Source organism: Heterocephalus glaber, unplaced genomic scaffold (assembly GCF_053883595.1).
Source record: "Heterocephalus glaber isolate CG9 unplaced genomic scaffold, H.glaber_assembly_v1.0 deba00001532, whole genome shotgun sequence".
Lineage (NCBI taxonomy): Eukaryota > Metazoa > Chordata > Mammalia > Rodentia > Bathyergidae > Heterocephalus > Heterocephalus glaber.
Window position 1 is genome coordinate 25,666,246 of NW_028258330.1, and position 24,497 is coordinate 25,690,742.

At 47.7% G+C, this 24,497-nt stretch overlaps 2 protein-coding genes across 19 annotated transcripts in view; one reads left to right on the top strand and one right to left on the bottom strand.

Annotated features, from left to right (window-relative positions):
• Nucleotides 1-24,497, bottom strand: part of Pigu (phosphatidylinositol glycan anchor biosynthesis class U) — a 153,785-nt gene that overhangs the window by 44,313 nt on the left and 84,975 nt on the right. For 7 of the 16 annotated variants that reach the window (XM_004867913.4, XM_021246948.2, XM_087188889.1 and 4 more), the window contains one exon: nt 18,157-18,423. The exons of 3 other annotated variants lie outside the window; for them this stretch is intronic. In XM_004867913.4, the coding sequence (XP_004867970.3) occupies nt 18,157-18,423 (267 nt within the window). Of the gene's footprint in view, nt 1-11,512; nt 11,950-18,156; nt 18,424-22,037; nt 22,100-24,497 lie in introns of those variants that run through there. 6 more of the 16 variants (XR_015442013.1, XM_004867912.3, XM_087188892.1 and 3 more) reach the window with 2 other exon arrangements.
• Nucleotides 9,635-20,757, top strand: Map1lc3a (microtubule associated protein 1 light chain 3 alpha). Of its 3 annotated transcripts, none has more exons than XM_004867915.4 (5): nt 9,635-9,934; nt 10,229-10,284; nt 10,368-10,474; nt 10,704-10,873; nt 11,132-11,321. In XM_004867915.4, the coding sequence occupies exons 1-4, from the start codon at nt 9,895-9,897 to the stop codon at nt 10,864-10,866; spliced, it is 366 nt and encodes a 121-aa protein (XP_004867972.1). In that variant the 5' UTR covers nt 9,635-9,894; the 3' UTR covers nt 10,867-10,873; nt 11,132-11,321. The 3 variants fall into 3 exon arrangements, with proteins under 3 accessions (XP_004867972.1, XP_012922183.1, XP_087045025.1); XM_013066729.3 differs by having other exon boundaries at nt 9,641-9,934; nt 10,704-10,764; XM_087188899.1 differs by lacking the exon at nt 10,704-10,873 and having other exon boundaries at nt 9,649-9,934; nt 11,132-20,757.

Genomic DNA, 24,497 nt, shown 5'->3' on the forward strand with positions numbered 1-24,497 from the left:
GCGCTGAGGTTTGGTGCTGCTAAGCTTCGTCCTGCTGACTCTGGGCCCTATTTTCCCAACTCCATGCCCTCCTGGGTTGTCAACCTCAGAAGTACATTCTGGTAATGTCTCCATTTTGCAAGTGAAGAAACTGAGGCTCCAGGAAGAAATATTTATTCAGGAAACGGTAAAACTACCTTGGAGCTAGGTCTGTCTCTGGCCGGCCTGCCATCATGTGAAGGATCAAACAGAAGCAGAAAGGCCATAAGACTTGTCCAAGATCATGTAGTCATTAAGTGGCCATGCTGCCTAGCACTGCTCCACCCTGCTGTGACAGGCCAGCCACAGCCAGCTGTCTGCCTTTTCTCAGGCTCATGTGACTAAGTCAGGAGATGCAGCACAGCAGGAAGAAGGGGACAGGAGTGGGGGGCATGGATGACCATGGTGAGACCCTTCTCTGGGCTGAAATTGACTCCCCAGCCTCTGACTCTCTGAGCACCTGGTAGCTGAGCATGGCACACTCTGTTCCTGCCCTGGTCTGGAAAGGGAGATATCCTCTGAGGCCAGCGGCATGGAGAGATGCCACTGGGCACACAGAGGAAAAGTCACTCAAAGCAGGGTCTGGGGGCACACACCTGTAATCTCAGCCCTCGGGAGGTTGAGGCAGGAGGATCCCTGCAAGTTCAAGGCCAGCCTGGGCTACATAGTGAGTTCAGGGCCAGCCTGAATTACAAAGGGAGACCCTGCCTCAAAAAAACAAAAACAGCAACAACAACAAAAGTCACTCATAGGGCTATTTATTGAGCACCTACCATGCGCCACACCCTGTCTAGGAGCTGGGCTATAGCAGGAGCCAAGCATAAAACACCCCTGGGACTTGGAAATGTGGCTCAAATGTGATACAGTGCTTGGTTTTAATACCCAGAACCACAAAATAAATAAATAAATAAATAAACCACCTCCACCCCCCCACCCCCCATGGTGGTGCACATCTATAATCTCAGCACCCAGGAGGCTGAGGCAGGAGGATCCCAAGTCCGAGACCAGCCTGGCCTACCTAGCAAGTTCAAGGCTGGCTGGACCACAGAGTAAGACTATGTCACAAAAACAAAACAAAAAAGCCAAAGTCCCTGCCCTTAGGGACTTGCATTTTAAGTAAAAGAAAACATTTTTTAAAAATACAGCATATTAAATGTAAAAGATACCACTACACACAAACCAGTGTGCATAAAGTAAATGAATGACAACACTAAATGTTGACAAGGATACAAAGCAACTAGAATCCCATATACTTCCCATAGAAGTTAAAATGGAAGAGCACTCTGGAAAAAGGACTGATAATTTCTTATATAAGTAAAAAACATGCTTGCCCCACAAATAAGAAATTCCACTCCTATGTATTTGTCCAAGCAAAACAAAAGAACATGTCCACACAAAGACTGTTATAGGGACCCTCAATCCATCATTCACAACTCCCAGAAACTAGAATCAGTCTTGTGATAACAAGGGGTATCATGGTAGATAACATGGGTAGAGGAATAAAGAAACTGGTGCATCTGTCACCCTGAACCCAGCTGGCAGTATAAACACAGGGTCCACTGACATCCGCACCTCAGAGAGGGTGAACCTCAGCAGCCTTATGTTGAGTTAAAGAAACCAGACACACAGAGACAACGCCAGACACACTCAGCCACCTCATCTTTGACAAAGGAGCCAAAAACCCTCACTGGAGGAAAGACAGCCTCTTTAATGAATGGTGCTGGAAAATGGGGTTTCAACTTGCCAAAGATTAAAGCATATCACAATGCTCTAAACTAAAATCGAAATAGGTTAAAGATCTAAGTATTAAAACAGAAACACTAGACCTGCTAGAAGAGAGGATAGGGAGAACTCTCCAAGACACTGGCATAGGAAAAGACTTCATGGACAAAACCTCAGTCACATGGGAACTGGCACAAAGAAGCAACAAGTGGGATCTCTTCTCATTAAAAAGCTTCTGCACAGCCAGAGAAACCACCAGCACTGTGAAGAGACAACCCACACTGTGGAAAAAAATTTTTACCAGCTCTTCCTCAGACAAAGGTGTACTATCTAGAATCTATAAAGAACTTAAAAAAATCAGACCTCCCAAATTTAAAGACCCAATCTGAAATGGGCATCTGAAATGAAGACATTTCTCAGACAGGAAGTAGAAATAGCAAATAAACATATGAAAAAATGTTCAACATCACTGATCATTCGAGAGATGCAGATGATAACAACACTGAGATTCCACCTCACTCCAGAAAGAATGGCTGCTATCAAGAAATCAACCAGGGCTGGAATTTAGCTCAGTGGTTTCACCACCTGCTGCGCAAGTGCAAGGACCCAAGTTCGATCCCCGGTACCAAAAAAAAAGAAATCAACTAATAACAAATGCTGGTGGGGGTGTGGGGGAAAAGGAACCCTTCTCCACTGTTGGTGGGAGTGCAGACTGGTGCAACCACTGTGGAAATCAGTATCGAGATACCTCAAAAAACTCAGATTAGAGGTCCCATTTGACCTAGCTATTCCCTGCTGGATATATTCCCACAAGAATTAAAAGCATTGGGGCCGGGATTTAGCTCAGTGGCACCTTGCCTGCCTTGCAAGCATAAGGTCCTGAGTTTGATCCCCGGGACCAAAAAAAAAAAAAAGCATCATACCACAGCAATATATGGGCACCCATGTTTATTTTTTTTCTTAAATTCTTTTATTGGTACATTTTAGGTATACAATTCATTTACATTTATCATTGGGTGTTTGTACCTGTACATGATGTATCTTGGTTCTTATTTTTTCCCCATTACCCGTGCACCCTTCACTCCCTCCACCCTTCTCTATTTACATAGATTTCATTTCCATTTTTTTTCCTCATAGTTTTTCCTTTCCCATTCCCCTCCCTTCACCCCTTCGTCTTTGGACCTTTTTTCCTATTTCAAATTATCAATTATTCATTTTAATCATTTCAACCCTTGTTTACACTATCAATTTCTCACACTAGAGAAACTATTCGGTATTTACACGTGTGTCCTATTTATTTCACTTAAGAGTATGGCCTCGATATGCATCCATTTAGCTATAAATGACTCTAATTTTTTGTTCTTTATGGCTCAGTAATACTACATTTTATTAAAAAACCACATCTTTATCCAGTTTCCAGTTGATGGGCATTTGGGCTGCTTCCAAGCTTTAGCTATTACAAACTGTTGGGCACCCATGTTTACAGTGGCACAGTTTATAATAGCTAAATCTTGGAAACAGCTCAAATGCCCATCAGCTGGTGACTGGATAAAGAAGATGTGGGGTTTTTAAAAAATAAAAAAGGAGTACTACTCTGCCATAAGGGTAAGCTTGAGACAATTATAGCTAAATGGATGCACATTGAGGCCATATTCCTAAGTGAAATAAGTAAGACACACGTGTAAACAGAATCGTTTCTCTGGTTTGAGAAACTGAAAGTGTAAATGAGGACCAAAATGTATAACAGATAATGTGAAACAGGAAGAAAAGGTTCAAAAGGGAAGGAGAAGTAGGGAGTGGGGTGGGGGAAAGGAAAAAATATATGAGAATAGGAGGAAAAAAATGGAAACAAAGCTTTTGTAAATAGGGAGGGGTAGAGGGGTGAGAGGAAGGGGAATGGGAAAAAACAAGAACTAAGACGTATCATGTACAGGTACAAATTCCTAGTGATGAATGCGATCATGATGTACACCTAAAATGTACTAACAAACTTAATAAAAAAAGAAGAAAAAGAAACCAGACACAAAAGAATCCATGGTGGGTGATGCCATCTCTAGGATATTCAAGGCCAGAACAGACTACAGGGAGAACTCAGCCAGGGCGCGGCTCTGTGGCCCAGGTGGAGATGGCCCAGAGGAGAGCAGGAATGGCAGAAGAGCCACTGTCCCGGTGACAGGGCCTGGGTTACACTGGTGTATATGTCCAACTCCCCGATAGTGGGCCTAACTTCTGTGCGTTGCATTGTGTGTAAAACATACTCAAAGGAATAAAAGAACCAAAAATATTAACACCCATATGAAAAGTCAAGGGAGAAAGCAAACTGATGTCTGCTACTTACTCTGAAATGCAGCAAAGAGATGGACAGAAATATAATAAAGTAAATGGGGCAAAATGTTATAGAATGTGACTGGCAAGGTGTACTATGAGCTTGTGCAATTTCTAACATCTTTTTTATTTGTACCGGGGATCGAACTCAGGACCTTGTGCTTGCAAGGCAGGCGGCGGCACCACTGAGCTACATCTCCGGTGAGCTTGCACAATTTTTAGTGTTGTGTATGCTGAGTATTTTAAAGATAAAATGCTTTAAAAATTATACGGGGGCGCTGGGTGTGGTGGTGCATGCCTGTAATCCCACGTACAAGGGAGGCTGAGGCAGGAGGACTGCAAGTTTTCAGCCAGCCTGGACTACTGAGACACCCAAAAAATTATATAGGAGCCGAGGTGGAGCTCGGTGGAGAGCACTTGCCTAGCGTGCATGAGGCTCTGGGATTTTTCTTTCTGTCTTTTTTTTTTTTTGAGGGGCTTCAACCCAAGACCTTTGCACTGAGTTACCTCCCCAGTCCTTTCTATTTTTTATTTTGAGAAAGGGTCTTGTTAAATTGCCCAGGCTGGCCTTGAACTTTCAATCCTCCTGCCTCAGCCTTTCAAGTACCTGGGATTACAAGGGTGCACCATCCATCATGCTTGGCTACAGGCCATGGGTGTCATCCCCAGCACCACACAAAAATTAAAAATATAGTAATGCCTCGGTTCACAAACACTTCTGTGTGCAAACAATTTGGTTCACAAACAGAAGCATCCAGCAAAATTTTGCGTCTCTTCACGAACTCCACATCAGGTGCTGAACACGACCATGGCCATCTTGCCAGAACTGTGGAACAAATTAAATTCATGAATCGAGGCATCACTGCATATAACATATTAGGTAAGCCGGGCATGGTAGCACATGCCTGTGATCTCAGCACTTGGGAGGCTGAGGAAGAAGTACTGCCAGAGTTCAAGGCCACCCTGGGCTGCATTGCAAGACCCTGTCTCAAAAAACCCACTCCCAAACCAAAACAAAACCCCAACATATTAGGTGATAACTGCCCCAGCCAAAACTTAAGGAGTAAAGAGTGATGAGGGACAGGGGCTACAATTTTTTTTTTTTTGAGGCAGGATCTTGCTATGTAGTTCAGGCTGGCCTTGAACTGACTATGTAGCCCAGGTTGGCCTTAAATTCACTGCAATCCTCCTACCTCAGCCCCTCCTGCTTCGCCTCTTGAGTGCTGAGATTACCGGCATGTACTACTACCAGGCCCGGCAGGGAATGCAATATTAAAAGTATTCAGGAAGGCCTCCCTGAAGACAGTGGAACCACAAGGTAAAGGAAGTGGGGGTGTGAGTCACTGGAGGCCTTGGGGAAGAACACTCTAGGCCGAAGCCAAGAAGGGAGGGAGTGGGTAGATGAGGTCAGGGAGCAAGATGGGTGGATTCCATGGGTTTTGTAGGCCACTGTCAACCTTTGGCTTTTACTTTGAATGAGTGGGAATGTAGGGACTGCATGATCCCATTTCTGTGTGACAGGAGTTACTTGTTATAGTGAGGGCACACGGGGGCGGGGGCAGAGCAGGGAGACCAGCAAGGAGGTGACTGTAAGAGTCAGGCAAGAGATGCCAGTGCCTCTGTTCCAAGTGGCAGTGGTGCAGGTGGCAGATACAGCCAGGTCCTGGAGATTTTTTGAAGCTGGAACCAAGAGGATCTGAGGAATGGATTGGATGTGGGCAGGTGTGTGGCGGGGGGGGCGGGGGGGGGAGTAAAGAAAACAGATTAATCATGATTCTAAGGTTTTTGGCTTAGAAAAGACAGTAAAGATCACAACTGGAGTACATTTTTGGGGAAGAGCATGGGTTTGTTCTGGGAAGGTCAGGTTTAAGGTTTTTGTTAAACACTGGAGACATGGAGAAGAGGCCAGGCCACTGGATTTGGGGGAGACAGGGCATCCCCGGGACAGTGAGCTGGGAAACTAGAGTGCAGGGTGTCAGCCTGGTGGTCAGGGAAGACAGAACAAGTGACACCCCCTTGCTCCAGCATCTGTTCAGTGTAGGTCAGGGCCATGCTGCCCCTAGCAGCTCTGGTCACAACCTCCTGTGACTTTGTGAGGTCTGCCCATTTGGACACCCACAGCTTTGGATCAAGAGAAAACTGAGTTCCTCAGGCCAAGTCTGTCCACTTTGGCAGAGTTTTATTGGTACACAGCTGTGCCAACCAGACTAACACTGCCTTTACGATGCAGCAGCCAGAGACCTCACGGCTGCTGACTCAGTTACCTTCTCATTGCTGAGACACAATACCCAACACCCACATATTAGAGAAGAGGTTTATTTTGGCTCACAGTTTGTAGAGGTTTCAGTCCATAGTTAGCTGAGTCCGAGGCAGGTCAGCATAGCAGAGGAGAAATAGTCCATGGCAGGACAGCAGGAAGCAGACACATCAAGGGAGGAGGGAGGGAGATCCTTCCAGGCCACACCCCCCAGTCACCCACCTCCTCCAACCAGGCTTTACCTCCCAACCTCACACTTAGGTGTAAACTCATCAGAAGACTAAGCTACAGAGAGTATCACGTCCCAGGGATCCACTCACCTACCAAAAGCCCCACCTAGGAAACCATGAGGCTTTGAAGGGACATCCAACCATAACAAACCACAAAGTCTAAAATCTTCCAGTTGGCCCCTTAAAGGAAGTCTGCTCCCCATTTCATTACAACAAAAGCTGTTGTTACAGGAACAAGCAAGATATTTAAATGAGTCCCATTTATAGGAATATATACATTGGGGTGAGTCCTAATTGTTTTTGCTGTTACCAGAATGTTAAAATAAACATTCTTAACCATGTCTCCTTGTGCTCCTATGCAGGTTCTTCTATTTTTTCCATTTTCTCCTAAAATTGGTACGGTACTAGGTATGGCAGATTTTACTGGTTACCAATCTGTTTGCGATTCACTTGGATTTTTCTGGCTGTGATGATTGCTGGTACTTGACTACCACACAACAATGAATTTTGTTCAGTGACCTTTAAAGGGAATCAACCTGTTTTACCATATATTGGTGGTGTTCTGCCATTAAGTGTAACATTTCATGCTTGGGTTTTAAATTTTGGTAGAACTTACCTAGAAAACCATTCAGATTAGCTGGTTTTGGGGGGGAGTAGTTTTAAGTTTTCCTAATGGGTAGGTACAGGGCTATTCAGTTTGCCTGTTTTCATTGTTTTGTTTTGGTACCAGGGATTGAACTCAGGCCCTTGCGCTTGCAAGGTAGGTGGGGGAACCACTGACCTAAAACCCCAGCCCCACTTTTTTGTTTTATTGAGACAAGCTCTCGCTATGTAGGCCAGGCTGGCCTTGAACTCCTGGTGATCCTCCTGCTTCAGGCTCCCAAGTGCTGGGATAACAGGCGTGTGCCATCACGCCTGGCCTGTTTGTCTACTTTTAAATAGTTTTGCTAGAAAATTATCCATTTCATCTACATTTAAAATTTATTGGCATAAAGCTTATAACACTCTTATTTTGATTATTTATGCTGCACCTGTGGTTATGTCCCTTTTGTAGTTTATGGTACTAATTCCTAGTTGTATTTTGTGATATTAGTGTTTCTGTGTTTTATTTAATCAATTTCTGCTCTTATTATCTTCCATTTTCTTTGGGTTTACACATTTACTCTTTAAATTTGACACTATGCTCATGTTTTCTTCTTATAAAACAAGGCTATAGATATCCTTCTAAACACTGCTTTGATTGTCCCCCTCCAAGTTTTGTTCTAAATATTTTTCATTTTTATATGATTTCCATCTTGAGTTATTTAGAAAAAGGTTTAAATTTCCAAACATGAAAATGACTGTGGTCTGTTTCTTTTGAGATTTGTTTTGGGGTGTAGTAGTTGGATCACTTTTTGTAAATATTCCTCATGTGTTTGAAATCATTGTGTTGGGTTCAGGGTTCTATAAAGGTCTAATGTTCAGGATTATTAATTCTATTAAGATCTTCTATATCTTTTTGGGGGGCTGCTTATTCTATAAATTATTATTTTTTTTTTGGTACTGGGGATCAAACTAGGGTCCTTGCGCTTTTGAGGCAGGCAGCGGAACCACTGAGCTAAATCCCCGGCCCTATTCTATAAATTATTGAAAGAGGTCTTAAATCTCTCACTGTGATGGACTTGGGAAATTTTTCTTGTATTATTATTTTGCTGTACATTTTTTTTTTTTAGACAGGCTTCCCACAATGAAGTCCAGGGTGGTCTTGAACTCACTATATATTTTAGGCTAGCCTCAAACCCCAGTGATCCTTCTGCCTCAGGCCCCCCCGCCCCCCAGGTGCTGGGATTACAAGTGTGCACCACCATGCCTGGCATTTTTCAGCTTCTTTACAAAAAAAAAGAAAAGAAAGAAACCTGGAACATACAGGTCTAGAATTGCTCTTTTCATAGATAGTTATTCCTTTCATCATTTTGTAGTGATTCTTTTGGTCCCTGATAACGAATGTCCTTTGCCTTAAAACCTATTATGTTGGATTTTTCTACAATTACATTTTTTTGTTTTTCTCTGAATACATTTTTCCATCTTTTTTACTTTTAGTGCCCATAGGTTTTGGAACCCCTCTTCTTCCCTCATCCCCACCTCCCCAGCCAGGGCTGGGGATTAAATCCAGGGCCTCATGCATGCTAGGGAAGAGCTCTGCCACTGAGCCTTCATTCTGAGACAGGGTGCTAAATTGCCCAGGCTGCACTCAAATTTGAGATCCTCTTGCCTCAGCCTCCCAAGTAGCCAGGATTACAGTCTATGCTACCATGTCTAACTTGGATGTCCTGTTGTAAACGCCACAAATCTAAATTTTATTTTACTGGCTAATCTGTTAATCCGGTTTTTCCTTTTGTTATTGTTTTTTGAGACAGGATCTCACTATGCAGCCCAGGCTGGCGTTGAACTCCTGGTGATTCTCCTGCCTCAGTCTCTTAAGTGCTGGGATTACAGGCCTGGGCCTCCAAGCTCAGCTTTTTTGGTAGCTTTAAAATCTTGTCTCTGGAGTTCTCCAAATGCATTACGAAATGTGTGGATGTTGATTTTATCTACCCTGCTTCGCATCTTTTGTGAAGATTCTGGTCTTAAATCAGCTTTGAGCATCCTCTGGGAACTGCCCTCCACATCCTCTCCTGAACCCTGGCCGAGTTCTCACTGGCTGTTCTGTCACTTGTGCACTGCCCACCACCCAAAGGTTTCTGCTTAACTGCTTCTGATTTATCCATAGATTCAGTGATTTTCTCTTCTGCTGTGTCTAACCCGTTTTCTTACCTCATCTTCTGCGACCTGGATCTGTCTCTACACTAGAATTCTTTCAATGTCTGGGGCTCCCTTCTTGTGAAGGCCTGCGGCCGGCGCAAGGCGCAGGGAACGTACAGGCTCTGAGCGAGCCGTCCAAGGACATGCTGGGGAGGGAGGTTCGCTCCGCCGTGAGGTTCACCACCATCCGGATCTTGGGCTAGGCAAAGGTGCAGGCCGTGACGTCAAAGGGCTGTGACGCACTCCGAAGCCCCACCCCGTCGCGTCTCACGCCGGGAATCCAGACTCTGCGCCATGACGTCACGAGTCCAGGCGGGCGGGTTTTGCGTCGGCCCAATGGGAACGACGCGCAGACCTCCCCTTTAAGGAATGTTGTGACCTGACGTCACCCGGGCGAGTTACCTCCCGCCGCCGCCGCCGCCGCCGCCGCCGCCGCCGGCTTCAGCGCAAGCCCCGCAGCCCTTGAGCGCGAGCCCCGGAGCCCCCGGAGCCCCGACCCACAGCCACATCCCAAGCCGCACGCCTCTGAGCCTCGGCAGCGCGCCCCGCCGGGCCCGCGCGATGCCCTCGGACCGGCCTTTCAAGCAGCGGCGGAGCTTCGGTGAGGCCCTGCGGGCGACCCGCGATGGGGAGCGGGGGGTCCGACCGATCCCGAGTCCCGCAGGTGACGTCAGCTCCGTGACGTCAGGCTCGGTCGACCCGGGGGTGGGAGACCCCGTGTCCTTGAGGGGCCCGGTCGGCCTCCCCACCGTGTTCCTTGCCAGGGGCTGAGAGGCCGGTGGCCCCAGGGGCGGGAGGGGCGGGGCAGGCCCGGAGCCGCCCCTCGGGAACCGGCGGGGCGGAGCCGCGGGGAGGGCCTCGCCCCGGTGGGCCTCACGCAGACCGCCCTCTGCAGCCGACCGCAGTAAGGAGGTGCAGCAGATCCGGGACCAGCACCCCAGCAAGATCCCGGTGAGTCCTGCACCCCGGCCCCGCCCAGGCTCCCGTCCAGCCTGCGCCCGGGGCTCACGGTCTCCCACCCGCCCCACTCCCAGGTGATCATAGAACGCTACAAGGGTGAGAAGCAGCTCCCTGTCCTAGACAAGACCAAGTTCCTAGTCCCCGACCATGTCAACATGAGCGAGTTGGTCAAGATCATTCGGTGCGTAGGCAGCAGCCGGAGGGACTGGGTGGGGCACCGGGTCTCCACTGAGAAGGGGTGGGATGTGGTCAGGGGCATGGAAACTGGTGCTGGACCCATTTTTGGAGGCTGGGAAAGGTCAGAGTAGGGGATGGAGTCAATTTCGGGTCAGAGGTTAGAGCTGCTAGGGGAAGTTGGAATGAGTGGGAAGCAAGGTTGGACTCCTCAGCCTACCCTCCTACCCCCTCAGGCGCCGCCTGCAGCTGAACCCCACGCAGGCCTTCTTCCTGCTGGTGAACCAGCACAGCATGGTGAGCGTGTCCACGCCCATCGCAGACATTTATGAGCAGGAGAAAGATGAGGATGGCTTCCTGTACATGGTCTACGCCTCCCAGGAGACCTTCGGCTTCTGAGCCAGCAGTAGGGGGGGTTGGCCTGGGGGTGGGGGGCCGGGTCGGGCTCTGCCCAGGTAGCTCCTGGCTCCTGAACTGAGCTGCCTTGCCCCTGGTGGGCTGGGCAGGGATGTGGCCTCTAGTTAGCTGGCACCAACCAGCCTACTCTGCCCCAGGGTGGGTCCTGGACCAGTTATGTTAGAGTTGCCCCACTGGGTGCTGGCTGGGTTGTGGGAGGGTGCGGAGCAGCCCCCGGCACCCCTGCTGTGTGGTTTGTCTTTTTTAGGCCCTTGCCTGTCTGCCCACCTGCCCCTCACCCACCTGAGGCTCTCCCCCCTGCCTGGACCTGCCTACCCCTGAAAGACTGGCCCTGGGCTCCCCCCATAGCCACATGGGGCTCCTTCCATCACCACATGGTATACGGATCTGTGGTCATTGTCCCTCTGCAGAATAAAGATTGCTTAGGCCTGCCTGGCCCTTTGCCTCCAGTTGTTTGTTTGGGTGTAGGGAGAATGTATCCCCATACACCAGTCTCAGCCCACCACCATAGGCCTGTGCTTGTGGATTTCTGGCTCCCCGTGGAAATCCACACATCTGTGTGTACCCTGGCCATGCTACAGGCCGAGCCCACTTCCTCCAGGCATGCTATGTGGACATGGTCCCAGAGTAGCTGTTTCATAACAAAAACATTTATTTGGTAACCACGACCTGTCAAACCCTGCTCACCTGCTGCTTCCCCCTTCCTGCCTGGCAAAGGGTTCCTTGGTATACAGAGCCACAAAGGAGGGTCCAGGTGGTGTGTCCCCAGCTGTTCACCCACAGGCCTTGCTGTCAGCCATGGGTCCCCTTTGGTGCCAGAGATTTGTGACTGTGGACTCAAATTTCTTCTTCTCAAGGACTTGCCTCCTGGCAACTCTAGATGGGGGGGCCTTGTCAAGCTTCTGGCCCTTGCCCACTCTGAGATCTGAGCAGCACTGTGCCAAGCCAGGCCTACTTAAGCACAAGCATGGCCTCTGTACCATCTTTGGCAGTCAAGTAGAGACCGTGTGAGAGGTAGTACTCCCGCCGCAGGAAGGCATAGAAGTAATCAGAGATGAGCAGGATCTGGGGGTGGAGAGAAAGACGGTGTGAAGATGCTGTGGGGCACCTCCCTGGAGCAAGGCCCCTGCAGGGGAGCCCCAACCTGGCATCTCCCATCAGAGTCCCAGCCTATCCAGGACCAAGAAGCAAGGCCCTGCCCAGGGATACCATATTCCATCTCTTATTTTTCCACCCAGCCTACACCTGGTGCAATATAACCACTGGCCTGTGCACCTCCCTCTCAGTGTCAGTAAGGATTTCTACACAGCCAGGTCCTCACCAAATGCCTTATTTTCCCTGGTCAAACTGGCCTTTCCTGCCTCGTACCTGCACCTCCACCTTCCATCCAGAAGCCCAAGCCACAGTTTCACCTGACACTTCTCCCATACACTTCTACCATACACTAAGACACCAAAGGCCCATCAGTTGTACCTCCTATACTTCCAAACTCACCTTTCCTATACTCCACATGCTGGACAAAGCCACTGTCATCTAAGAATCAGCAAAGCCTTGTCTTGGGCTCTCTTTTCTCAAACCTACTTTTCCACTGTGTTCACTGGCAGCCAGAGGGAGTTGTGCAAAACACAAATCTTACCATGATTCCCTCAAAGGCTTCCCTAGCTCCTTGGTGAAGATCAGACTAAGTGGGCTTTTGGGCCTTGTACTTGGTCCCTGCCCACAAATATGCACCATCCTCTCCTTGAGCCATCTCACTCCACTGCAGGGTAGTTGCTATTTCCTCTCCCTGGAATGTTCTCTCCTCTTTCACCTAGTGAATAGCTGTTTGCCCTTCGGGATTTGAGAAGGATCACCTCCTACCCCAGATTAGGTCCTGGACCCATTAACCTCTGTTTATTGGCACAAACTCATCCAAAGTGTAATTTTACAGTCAGTTGTGTGACTGCCTGATGGCCATGCTTCCAGCATTGGCCGGAGAGCTCCATCAGGATGGGGTTGTGGTTCTGCTACTATAGTATCTCTGCCCAGCTCAGTCTATCCCCTTTTAGGCCACAAAATCAAAAGGGAGAAAGAAGCTCAGCCCATGTTGTCCTCATGGAGGTCCAGAGAAGGAACGGATTTGCCAAGCTCCCTGTACATTAGACCCTGAAGGCTTGCAGTCCCATCTGGCCCAAGCTGCCCAAGACCTTGGTGCCTGAACCAGGAAGGCCAGGGCTCAGTCAACTGGGGACCTCTCAGAGTATCAGCACCAACCACCTCTTGGCAGAGATGGGGAGACTGAGGCCTACAGCAGGGGAGAAACTTGGCCAGGGTCTTGGTGCAAATGAAAGGTTGAGCTGAGCCTGGGGTCTAGACCTCCAGAGCCCTTTTTTTATTTTGCTACCGGGGATCAAACTTGGGTCCTTGAGCTTGCTAGGCAGGCGGCGAAACCACTGAGCTAAATCCCCTGCCCCAGAGCCCTATCCTAATGCCAGACCAGCTAAGGAGGGTCAGAGCAGGTAATAGCATTGAGGGTTTTGGGACACATACCTGCCATCTGTCACCACTGAAGCTTCTGTAGAAGACTGACTGATCCATTTTAGGGAATCTGAAACACTTGGCCTAAGGCCGGACTGTTGGTCATGGACGCTGGAAGGCAACGTGCCTGGGGGGCCCAGGGCTCTGAGTGCCTGCTGACAGGGCAGGGGCAGCAGTGACCACAGCAAAGGCTGACCTTACACCCTGGGCTACCATTTCTCACCCAGGCCCCAAGATGCCCTATCTGGGAAAGAGAAACCTGATCCAAACTAGGTTACATGAGGGGCAGATGCAAAGTCACAACTCATAACCAAACAAAATGAGACAACTCAGTGTCACACAACAATATGCTGGATAGGTCAAAGGAAATCGACCTATTAGGTTATTAGGCTGAATCATATGAAATTGCTATTTTTGCAGATTAAAAATGTTTGAATAGGGGCCAGGGATTTAGCTCAGTGGTTTCAGCTGCGCAAGCGCAAGGACCTGAGTACGATCCCTGGTACCTAAAAAAAAAAAAGTTTGAATATTGACAATTTCATATCCTCCAAGCAAATAGAAAAGGGAGTGGGGGCTAGGCATGGTGGTGCATGCCTGTAATCCTAGCACTCAAGAAGCTGAGGCAGGAGGATTGCTGCAAGTTCAAGGCCAGCCTGGGTTACATAGTGAGTTCAAGGCCAGCCTAAACTACATGCTGAGACTCCTCAAAAAAACAACAACAAAAAAAAACGGGTGTGGGGGTAAGAAATACAAATAATATGGGCGGGGAATTAGCTCAGTGGTTCCACCGCCTGCCTTGAAAGCACAAGGTCCCAAATTCAATCCCCTGTACCAAAAAAAATTAATAATAATAATAGAGTAAGAATATTATTCAGTAGTACCAGAGGAAATAACTAAGATCTTTGAGAGCTATTCTTTTTCCTATAAGCCTTAACTTTATAAAGTATGTATTACCTTGATAAAAACAAAAATGCAATTTAAAACAATAGGCTAATAAGTGAATCAACATATAAATATGGGAGATTTTGCTTCAGAAGAACTCCAAACTGTTTGTGGGCGTGCCCCTTCAGGGGGTGGAACTTAGTTCTTGCCCACTCCCCTGCTCCCAGGGTGGGTCAGACTTGGGGACTCACTTCCTGCTTGGGTGCAGAGAAAGGGAAGAGAGTAATTTTGCAGTGGAGAAACTTGGCGAACCAGGAGCTGAGGGTAAATATCACACTGCTAGTAGCATCCCAACACAATGTGATGAGAAGGGCGCCTTGCCTGGGGATTCTTTCCAAAAGCCCTAAGCATCAGACAAACATAATAACTTGGGGTACATTCACCATGATCCCTGCCCAGTGAACCTCAAGACTGTCACAGTCGTGAAAAATAAGGATCAGAGCAGAGAACCCTGGGGAGACAAGCAAGGCACATGTGCAGAACAGCCCCCTGGGTCGAGTCCTGGGGGAGAGGAAGGCATGATTAGAAAAGCATGAAATCCCGATTGGCCTTTAGCTGAAAGCAATGCCCCAGAACAGCTTCTCAGTTTCACAAACATGCTGTGCAATTTTAGATTTTAACACAGGCCAGGCACAGTGGTGCATGCCTATAACCCCAGCACTCTGGGAGGTTGAGGTAGGAGGATCACAAATTTCAGGCCAGCCTGGGCAATCTGTTGACTTCACAAGACCCTGTCTCAAAAACAGAAAAATTCTTTTAAAAAAAGAGCTGAGTAGCTCAGTGATAAGACCCTAAATATATATGTGAAGGAAGGCAGAAGGCAGACATATGAAAATAGGTATGGGACCTCTACTATCTCTGCAACTATTCTATGACTAAAATAACTTTAAAATACAAAGTTTATCAGGCCAGGGATTTAGCTCAGTGGTGCCACTGCCTGCCTCGCAAGTGCAAGGTCCTGAGTTTGATCCCTGGTAGCCCCCCCAAAAAAAGTTTATTGAAAGTGAACTATTATATGCAATAACACAGATGAACCTCAAAAACATTCTGGTGAATGCCAGGCAGGGTGGCACATGCCTGAAATCCTAGCATTCAGGAGGCTGAGGCAGGAGGATCGCTGCGTGTTCAAGGCCAGCCTGGGCTGCATAGTGAAGGCAAGGCCAGCCTGAACTACAGAGGGAGATCCTGACTCAAAAAACAAAACAAAATAAAACAACATTCTGTGAGTGAAAGACAGCTTTGACAAATGCAAGGTAAAATTTGTATTTTTCACTGTGTGTCAGTTTTACCTAAGCAAAATGGAAATAAATATCAAACTCCAGTTTTTGAAATAAATTTTAAAAAGATGGATTGAGGTTTGGAGCTGTGATTGAGCAAGCACAGCAGAGTGTTGATGGTGGATCCGGTAGCGAGTGTATGGGTGCTCAAAGTGTGAAGATCTACGTGATAAAGGGGCTCGTGGGAAAGGGCCCCGCTCACTGGGGCATACAGTTCTGAGTGTCACAGGTCCTGGGTGGTGCCTTGCCCCTAGGAAGAGGAACCAGGCCGTCCTGGAGCTTAGCTCTTTGAGAGGGAAGCCTGTGGCTGATGGCAGGCTGACTGAAACAATCTCTTCTGCCCTTGGGGCTTTCCATTTGGCCTGAAAGAAGGGATTTCCCAGAGGCCCTGGGATTCAACCAACATAGCAGCTGAAGACCCAGTCCCTTTGCCTGGTCTGGGCAGGGAGAAGTTGGGCAAGGGGCAGTGGAAACAGCATGAGCAAGTTAGTGGCTGTGTGACTTCTGTGTCACTTCTCATTCCTAAACTGCATTTGCTTATCTGTAAAATGAAAGCAATAGCTCTACCTTATTACATTGGTGGGCTTCCCTAGTTCCTGCCCAGGACTTAGGAGCCCCAGAACATGTCTGTCTCTCTGTGCCCTCAGAAATCTAAGGCCTGCCTATAACTTCAGTTCTTGGGAGACTGAGGCAAGAGGACTGCAGTGAGTTCAAAGCCAGCCTAGGCAAAATAATGTGTTCAAGGCCAGCCTGAACTAGATAGAAAGACCATGCCTCAGAAAACCAAAAAGAAAAAAAAGAAACCTCAGGTCTGTTTCTGGAAGCTGCTCTACCTGTCATGCTGAGCACCCTGGCTCTCCCTTCCCATCACTTCCCACCAGGGTCTTCCTTAACCCCATGTTCAATCAGATGATGCAAATGAGATGCCATCTGCTCCAGCTCTGTGGCCCCAGACCCAGCACAGGGCCAGCACTCTGGAGGCATGTGCTGGTCCCCACCCTCTTGGCACTGCCTTCCAGGGACAGCTTGATTGGACCAAGACACCCTCTGGGCTCTGGTGGAGAGCTTATGGAGCAGTGGATGAAAGGGTGCCAGGGACAGAGAGGGTGAAACTACAAGTGGACCTGTCAGAACATGCTCCACTACAGGGCGGGGTGCGGGGAAAAGGTGGAGAAACATAACATTTTCTGAGTATCTGCCCTGGGCCAGGCCCTTCTGTGAAGGACATACTGATCTTTCACAGTTCCATGGGTGGGGCCTATAATTTCCACAAAGAAATACAGCCCAGGGTCTTGCTAGTGATGAAAAGGTCAGGCTAGGACACCAGTCCTGCCTGAGGCTCAAACCTGAGTTCTTCCCATTCCTGCTGTGCTCCACAGCAGCTCTGTCTCCACACAGCTCTGTCACTCAGCCAGGAAGAAAGTGATTGTTTAAAAAAGGCAAAATAAGTGTGTGAGATTTCAGAGTCAGTGCGGGGTGGTTAATCTGGTATCTCTGGAAGCTGTGGGGCTCAGGATAGCAGCCAAATCAGGCCTCAGGAGAAGCAGGTCACCACCTGGGTGTCACCACCCAGGCAGGTCTTGGCTCCTCAGGACTCTTGCTTCCATCAGAGATGCTGACATTCTTGGGGAAACTCACGCGGTTGCCACAGTCAGGAGGATCACAGCCTCCTCTGACTACCTGCCTGGAGTTTAGAAAAGTAGGAGCCAGAGGAGGCTGGTGCTGACTGTGAGCTGGTCTCTGGCATGGCCCAGCAGCTCACAGGCCTGAATGGATACAGTGTGGGAGGGGATGGGGCACAGAGCTCCACTCCCAGCTCTGAAGATGAAAAGTAACAGGTAGACCTTAGTCTCAGGGCTGCAGGTCACCAGGTAAGACTGCAAGCTGGGGCCACAGCAGCGACTGTCATCTGTCATTTCAATTCCTGTCTAACTCCATAGTGAGTCCTCTTTTCTTACCAGTACCCCTTCAGGTGAAAAAACTATGGATACTACCGCCTATCACCAGACTGCAGCAGCCTCCTTCCTACCTTGGATTCTGGGTTCTAACCTCTTCCCCCTAAACAGAGTGAGGTTTTCAGAGCATGACTCTGATTACATTTGTCCTCAATTTAAAATCAAAGTCTCAGCTGGGTGTGGTGGCACAGGTCTATAATCCCAGCACTTGGAAGGCTGAGGCAAAAGGACTGCTGTGAGTTTGAGGACTGCCTGGGCTACATAGTGAGTTCAAGGCCAGCCTGAACTACACAGTGAGACTGTGTCTGGAAAACAAAACAAAACAAAACAAAACAAAACAAAAACAGTCTCTGGGCCAGGGATTTAGCTCAGTGGTGCTTTGCCTGCCTTGCAAGCATAAGGTCCTGAGTTCCATCCCCAGTACCAAAAACAAAAACAAAAAAACATAGTCTCAGCCTGGTCCTCCCCATAATGAGGCCTCCTCCAAGACCTCATTATGTAGCTCTGACTCCTGCTCCCCTGAAATATCCTTCCTCCTTATCAAGTGGTAGGCCAATCCTATATAACCACAACATTCCTCCCTACTTCCCTCCCTCCATTCTCTCTCTCTCCCTCCCCCAGGGTTTGAGATCCAGAACCCAGTTAGATCCTACACATTTAGAAAGTACCTTCCCCAAGAAGCTTCCTTCAGAGCACCAGATCTGAGCTCCCGGCACCACGCTGACCCTGTCACACTGCCCTGTGCTGCCTGTTTTCCTTTCTCCCCACAGACCGTGAACACCTTGGAGGATGGGCTGTATCACATTCATTCTCAGTAGAGTGCTTGGTGCATAGCAGGTACCTAATATCTGTAAAGAAATAAATTAGCCCCCAAGAAATTATGTGACTTGTCTAAAGCCAGCAAGCTAGCACAGATAGGAGTCACTGTGGCATTTGAACTTCTAAAGCTGAGGCCTTCCTGCCTGCCTCACCTGCTGTATTCAGACCAGGCTTTTCTTATCTTTTTCTCTTTTTTTTGGAGACCGAGCTTTTCTTGACACTCTGGTTATAGGGAAGGATAGGCCAGGGACAAGCTATGAAAGACAAGCCTGGGATGCTGGGCACTGGAGGGACAAAGGAATGAACTAAACTGAGAAACTGCCACCAAATGAAGAATGCAAGTGAACATGCACAACTAGCTGACAAGGACAGGGGTCAGCCTGGTCACAGGCACCTAATGCCAGGAGACACTCATCTTCCCCCATCTTAGACCTAGGGTCTTACAGCCAAGGCCACAGACAGGCCACAGGAATGAACCTGAAACAGGCCCCCAGCAGAACATGAATGGGACTATGTACCACCCAGCCACAGATGATCCATATACATGTCCCCAGATGTTTCTTCATTGGCCCCACTCCTCAAAACGACAGCAGGACAACTGAGAGGCAATTCTAGAATATGGGACTGTGATTTTCTTCATGCTGAAGTGAAAACTGAGTCCTGGGTGGAGCCCAGTGTGCTAGAGGGTTGGTGTCCAGACCCCCAGTGCTCCAGATGTCCCCAGTGGCAGAAGGCAGAACAGCCAAAGCAAGGCCAGCCCACTATCTGCAGGGTCTGCCCTGCAAAAAGGGGCTTGGGGCCAGCCCCTCATGACAGAGGCCACCACTTGTGCAGCAACATCTCCATGAGGTAGGGGAAAGGGAGAGCACGCAAGGGGTCTGCTTTGGACACTGACAGAGAGTATGAGTGGGGCTCTCCGGGCCACCCCCTGGGTAAGAGGGGAAGGGATCTGGTTCTGACCCGCCTTGAGAATCCAGGAGGACACAAGCCCAGCTCTGATGGAAACAGACTGAAACAGGAGGTTAGAGTGCACAGAATTATGTTAGCTCATCGGTCATGAAATGTGATTTCTGATCCCATCTCAAGCCATTCAGGCATTGGTAATTTAGTCACTGAACAGTCTCCTTGATGCTGAGGATATGATAAACATGACCACAAACAAATACACAGCTTCCAAACTGGGTAATTCTGGGTGAGTCCCTCACCCTCCAAGCCTTGGCTTCCTCATTTGCATATGAGATAATGAAAGTCCTTCCCTCTAAGGGCTGTTATGAAGATTAAATGAATTTCTTATAGCAACAGAAAAAGGAAAATAACCTACAGGGCTGTCAGAGGAGAGTAGTTACATGGTGAAGTGTGCTCAGTTCACAGCTTCAGGACTGAAACAAAAAGGAGGTTCCTCTTATATATGAGCAAGGAAAGGTCACCAAGGTGTTTTATTAAAGAAAAAGTTATCCTTCCATCATGATACCAGTAGTAAAACATACTATACACATACATAAATACACACAAGTCAAACTCTACACAAGCACATGAGTACGTATTTGTAAACACACAGGGAAGGGTGCAGAAGGCCACTCAGGCACATGATACAGAAGATTAAAGGGATCACATAAGGCCAGACTGTTGTACACCCTCCTTAAACATAAGCCGCTGTTAATTATAATCTTAAGGGAAGATTTCCTTATGTTCCCTGTTTTTAAATTTATTTAGGCTGATAGGATACTTTACAATATTCTTTTAAAACATGCTTATTTTGTTTATATGTAATCCTTGATCACTATTTTTCTTTTACTGGTCACTGGCCCACAAAATAGAGTTTAAAAAAAGAGGCAGGAAGTTGTCCTTCCCATGATTTAGGAACTGAATGCTGGTCTAGGGGAGTTCACTTTGGGTACTTGAAGGACATTGTTCTTGTATCTCCCAGGTCAACATGTAGTTAATGCCAGTAAGACCCACATTATATCTAATCCACTAAACATCCTGAGAGGTAGGGATTATCACCCTGGATTTTGAGAATGGAAAACTGTAACAGAAATTAAATCACTTGTTGAAGATCATACAGTGAGAAACCGAAGGAGGACCTCAAGCTATCAATCTCAATCCCCTCTTCTCTCACATTCAGGCACACACACACATACACACCCCCATGGATGGTTACTGCTGTCATTTCCTGTTACTGACTCTAAGGCACAACTGTAATTAGCAAAATGATGTATGTCACATGCTGATAATATTTAAATGGTCCCTGGGAAGACGATGGGGCTTTGGCACTGTTGTGCCTGCTGGTGTAACTAATAATCTACACATAATTTATTTTGTAATAGGGTACAGCACTGATCAACTCAAACGGAGCAATTTTTTAACAAAAACCAATAGGCCAAGATGTTCACTATATTCCATACAAAGCTCCTGTTTTTGTAGTTCAGGTTTTGGATCCCTGCTTGAAATCTGGTCATCTGGGTCCCAGAACAGCTGTGATCTACTTTGTTCAGGGAGGGGAGAATGAGGCCAGGGGAATACAAAGCACCTTCCCAGGTAGAAAGGCTTAAAAAAGCAGGTTGTGTGATGAGGACATGACAAAATGCCAAATACCTCAATGGAAGCAATGACTAGGTCATGCAGAAGCAGACTAGGCTTGGCTGTGCGAGACATGCAGGGGCCAGAGATGGCTAGAGACTGAGCTGCTAACTGACCTCAGCCAGAGGGGGTGATTTGGCCCTCAACTTCCCCCTTCCCTTCTCACTCTCCAAATCTGAAAGGCCCAGCGCCTATCCCTCATTCCTCTGGCCTCTCAACTTGACCAGACTACTGACTACTCAACAGAAGAGCTGCTCTTGCTCCTGTGGATTCCTCCAGCAGCTACTCTGCCTATCTGCTCAGGAACCACATGATATTCTCCTGGGCTCTCTTCAGTTCATTCATTCACTGAACAAATTCCTGGTAAGCAACTGCTCTGTGCCAAACACTGATCTGGTACTTGGGGGAATAAGAGATTGCTGCCTTCATAAAGCACATAGGCTGGTGGAGGAATCAGAGAGGAGAGCAAGTTATAGACTGGGTAAGTGCTATGAAAGGAACAAGTAGGAGGCTAAGAGGTAACAGCAGATTTCAGAAAGGGCCTTTCTGAGAGAATACTGAACTCTTTTAACAAAATTCTAAATGTCACAGATTTGCACACTGTGGTTCCAAGAGGCCAAAGGGCATGGATAGCCAGGGGTGGTGGCCCATGTCTGTAATCACAGCACTTGGGAGGCTGAAGCAGGAGGATCACCATGAGTTTGAGGCCAGCTTGGACTACATAGTGAGACCTTGTCTCAAAAAAAAAAAAAAAGGGAGGAGGAACAGATAGTATAACCCTGATAATGAGGCTCCACTACCTCAGCCAACACTCAAGGACAATGACATAATCTGAGTGACTGCCTGGTGAGCAAAGGCCCCCACCTGACACATCCCATTAGCCACCTGGCAGCAGCAGCAACAAAGCCCCAGGCCAGTAGCCCCTGGAAGCATGTGACCCAAAAGAGCGGTCTATGGCTCAGAGCCACAAGGCCCAGACCCAAGGATGCCAATGACACACATCTGCTGGATGTCTGACAATCTGCCATTTAAGGAGTACCTGGGTGGGTGGGGTGGCACACACCTGTAATCCCAGGTATTCAGGAGGATGAGGCAGGTAGATCATGAGTTCAAGGGCTGTCTGGGCTACAAAGCAAGACCCTGTCTCAAAAAAACAAAAAAACAACAAACAAACAACAACAACAAAAAAGAGCACCTGGAGCCCTGCAGCCTGATACAGCTTGTTAGTGATATCCTCCAGGGATAGAAAACGCATATGCCCTCTCCCCCAGCAAATACCACCACCTAGAATCTATCCTCAAAAATACTGGCATGGGGGTACAAGAATATGTGTAGGCTTTTCCATTTCAAGTAGCAAAATAACTAGAAGCAACCTCAATGTCTATCATCATGGGTTTACCTGGTCAAATAGATCATGGCACGTCTAAACTATGGGATATGACAGCCATTAAGGGAATGATCTTAAGATGAGAACACTTAGGGGAAAACATCAAATTGAAAACCAGTTCGAGTGGGATGCCATTTACTTATATAAACCAGAAAGCTCTAAAGGGTACATATGTCCTGACAGCTATCTGTAAATGCACGATGTCTGCAAAGACTAAACTAAGACCAAACTAACCTGATGACCATATGTGCTCTGGGTGGGTTGCCATGGGGGTCAGGTGGTTCGTTTTTTCTTTTTCACGTTTTTTTTTTAGTGCTAGGGATTGAACCCAGGGCCTTAAGCATGCTGGGCAAACTTTCTACCACTGAACTCCACACCTGGCCTTGATCTTTAGTTTTCTTTTCATTGTATATTTTTAAATTCTGTTTGGATTCTTTCCCTGCAATGATAAATTCATGTATTATGTGATTAAAAATGCATTTAAGATATTTTTAAATAAGATAGTATGCCAACAACTAACTTTTCTCTGTAGCTCAGCAACAAAGGCACTGGATCCTCTTGCCTTGGGTTTCTAGCCCAACTCCAATCCCTCTTTTCCAGCAATTCAGTCCCTCTCCTGCCTTCAAGGGCACCTGATCACTTGCCAGTATACCCCTTGCCATTCATGCAGACCCTTTTCTCACAGAGGCAGTCACAGGGGAGAATGCTGTTATCTGGCAAGTCCCACAGACAGTTCATAATCATTGCAACTATATTTCCTGACAAAAACTAAGACTCAGGATGAAAGCAGGCTGAGGACAATTTCTATGGAGCTCACTAACCTCCCAGAGGCTCAGGCAGGCCCAATATCCTTACATGCCACCCACTGGTATGCAGGGAAAAGTAAGGAAATTCCAGCAAGAAAGAAGAACCAAGGTGGACTTTTGGCTTTCTTCAGATAGAAAGTTGAATCTTACAGACTTCTGCCTGCAGGAGACACAGGCAGGAAGTGCTGCCCAAGGTACTGGCCTCCATCTCTCTTCCTGCTGTTCATAATCCAGCACGAACACTGATCCTGCAGAAATGTCTATGCAGGAAACACCAATCCCATCACTCACTGAAAAAGCACAAACTCCCTTGTTTGCTCACAGGAGCTAATCTTGGAGGCAAAAATTCCCTGGGGACTATCCTCTGACGTCACTCATCTTTCCAGTAACCTTGCTTCTATCCCATCCACTGTGCACAGAAAATGCTTGGCTATGCCAACGGCACTGAAACAGGAAACAGTACAAATGATTCTCCTAAGACTTCAACATTGAGGACAGAGTCTGACCTGAAAGAAGGCAGCCCAGTACACCGGGGAATTTTAGGAAGGGTGGGCAACTCTGCAGGAGGTTTGCTAGGCCCTGTGTTACCAAAACTCAGGAACAGTGACCCAGGAATCTGCCTCGGTTTTGTTTTGTTTTGTTTTGTTTTTGAGACAGGGTCTTGCTGCATAGTTCAGCCTGGCCTTGAACTCAAGGCGATCCTTCTGCCTCAGCCAACCAAGTGCTGGGAGTGTGCCACCATGCCTAACCTGTCTTTTCTTTCAAAAAACAATCAGTGGGCTGGGGATTTAGCTCAGTGGTTCCGCCACCTGCCTGGAAAGCGCAAAGTCCCGAGTTCAATCCCCAGTACGAAAAAAAAACCCAAAACAATCAGTGATATGTAACTGTGACAGTTACCACAGGAAATCTGTATTTTTAACAAGTTCCCACTGAGGATTCTGATGTTTGAGATGTTGTTCTTGGAACTGAGGGACAGACTCTTCCCATCAGAAAGGGCCAAGCTCCTTACTGGCACTCTACAGGCTGTGACTGCAGCGTTCTCCCCATTACACCCAGCCACATGCTTTACACTTGACTTGCCCAACAGCTAGACCATTTCATTCCTCAGCTCTCCGCCTTGCTCCAGCTGTTCTGAGTCCGAGTGCCTTTCTTCCCCTGTGCCACTACCCCACCCTACTTGGTGTACACATTATAGGAGCCACATCTAGTGTCAGGAAGTCAGGCCTTTTTTGAATTTGGTTTTGGCTCTTCTGTTGACATTGGGCAAGAGACATCCTCCAGGAGTCTCAGTCATTTGTAAACCAGGGATGTCAGTATCTGTCTCTAGACT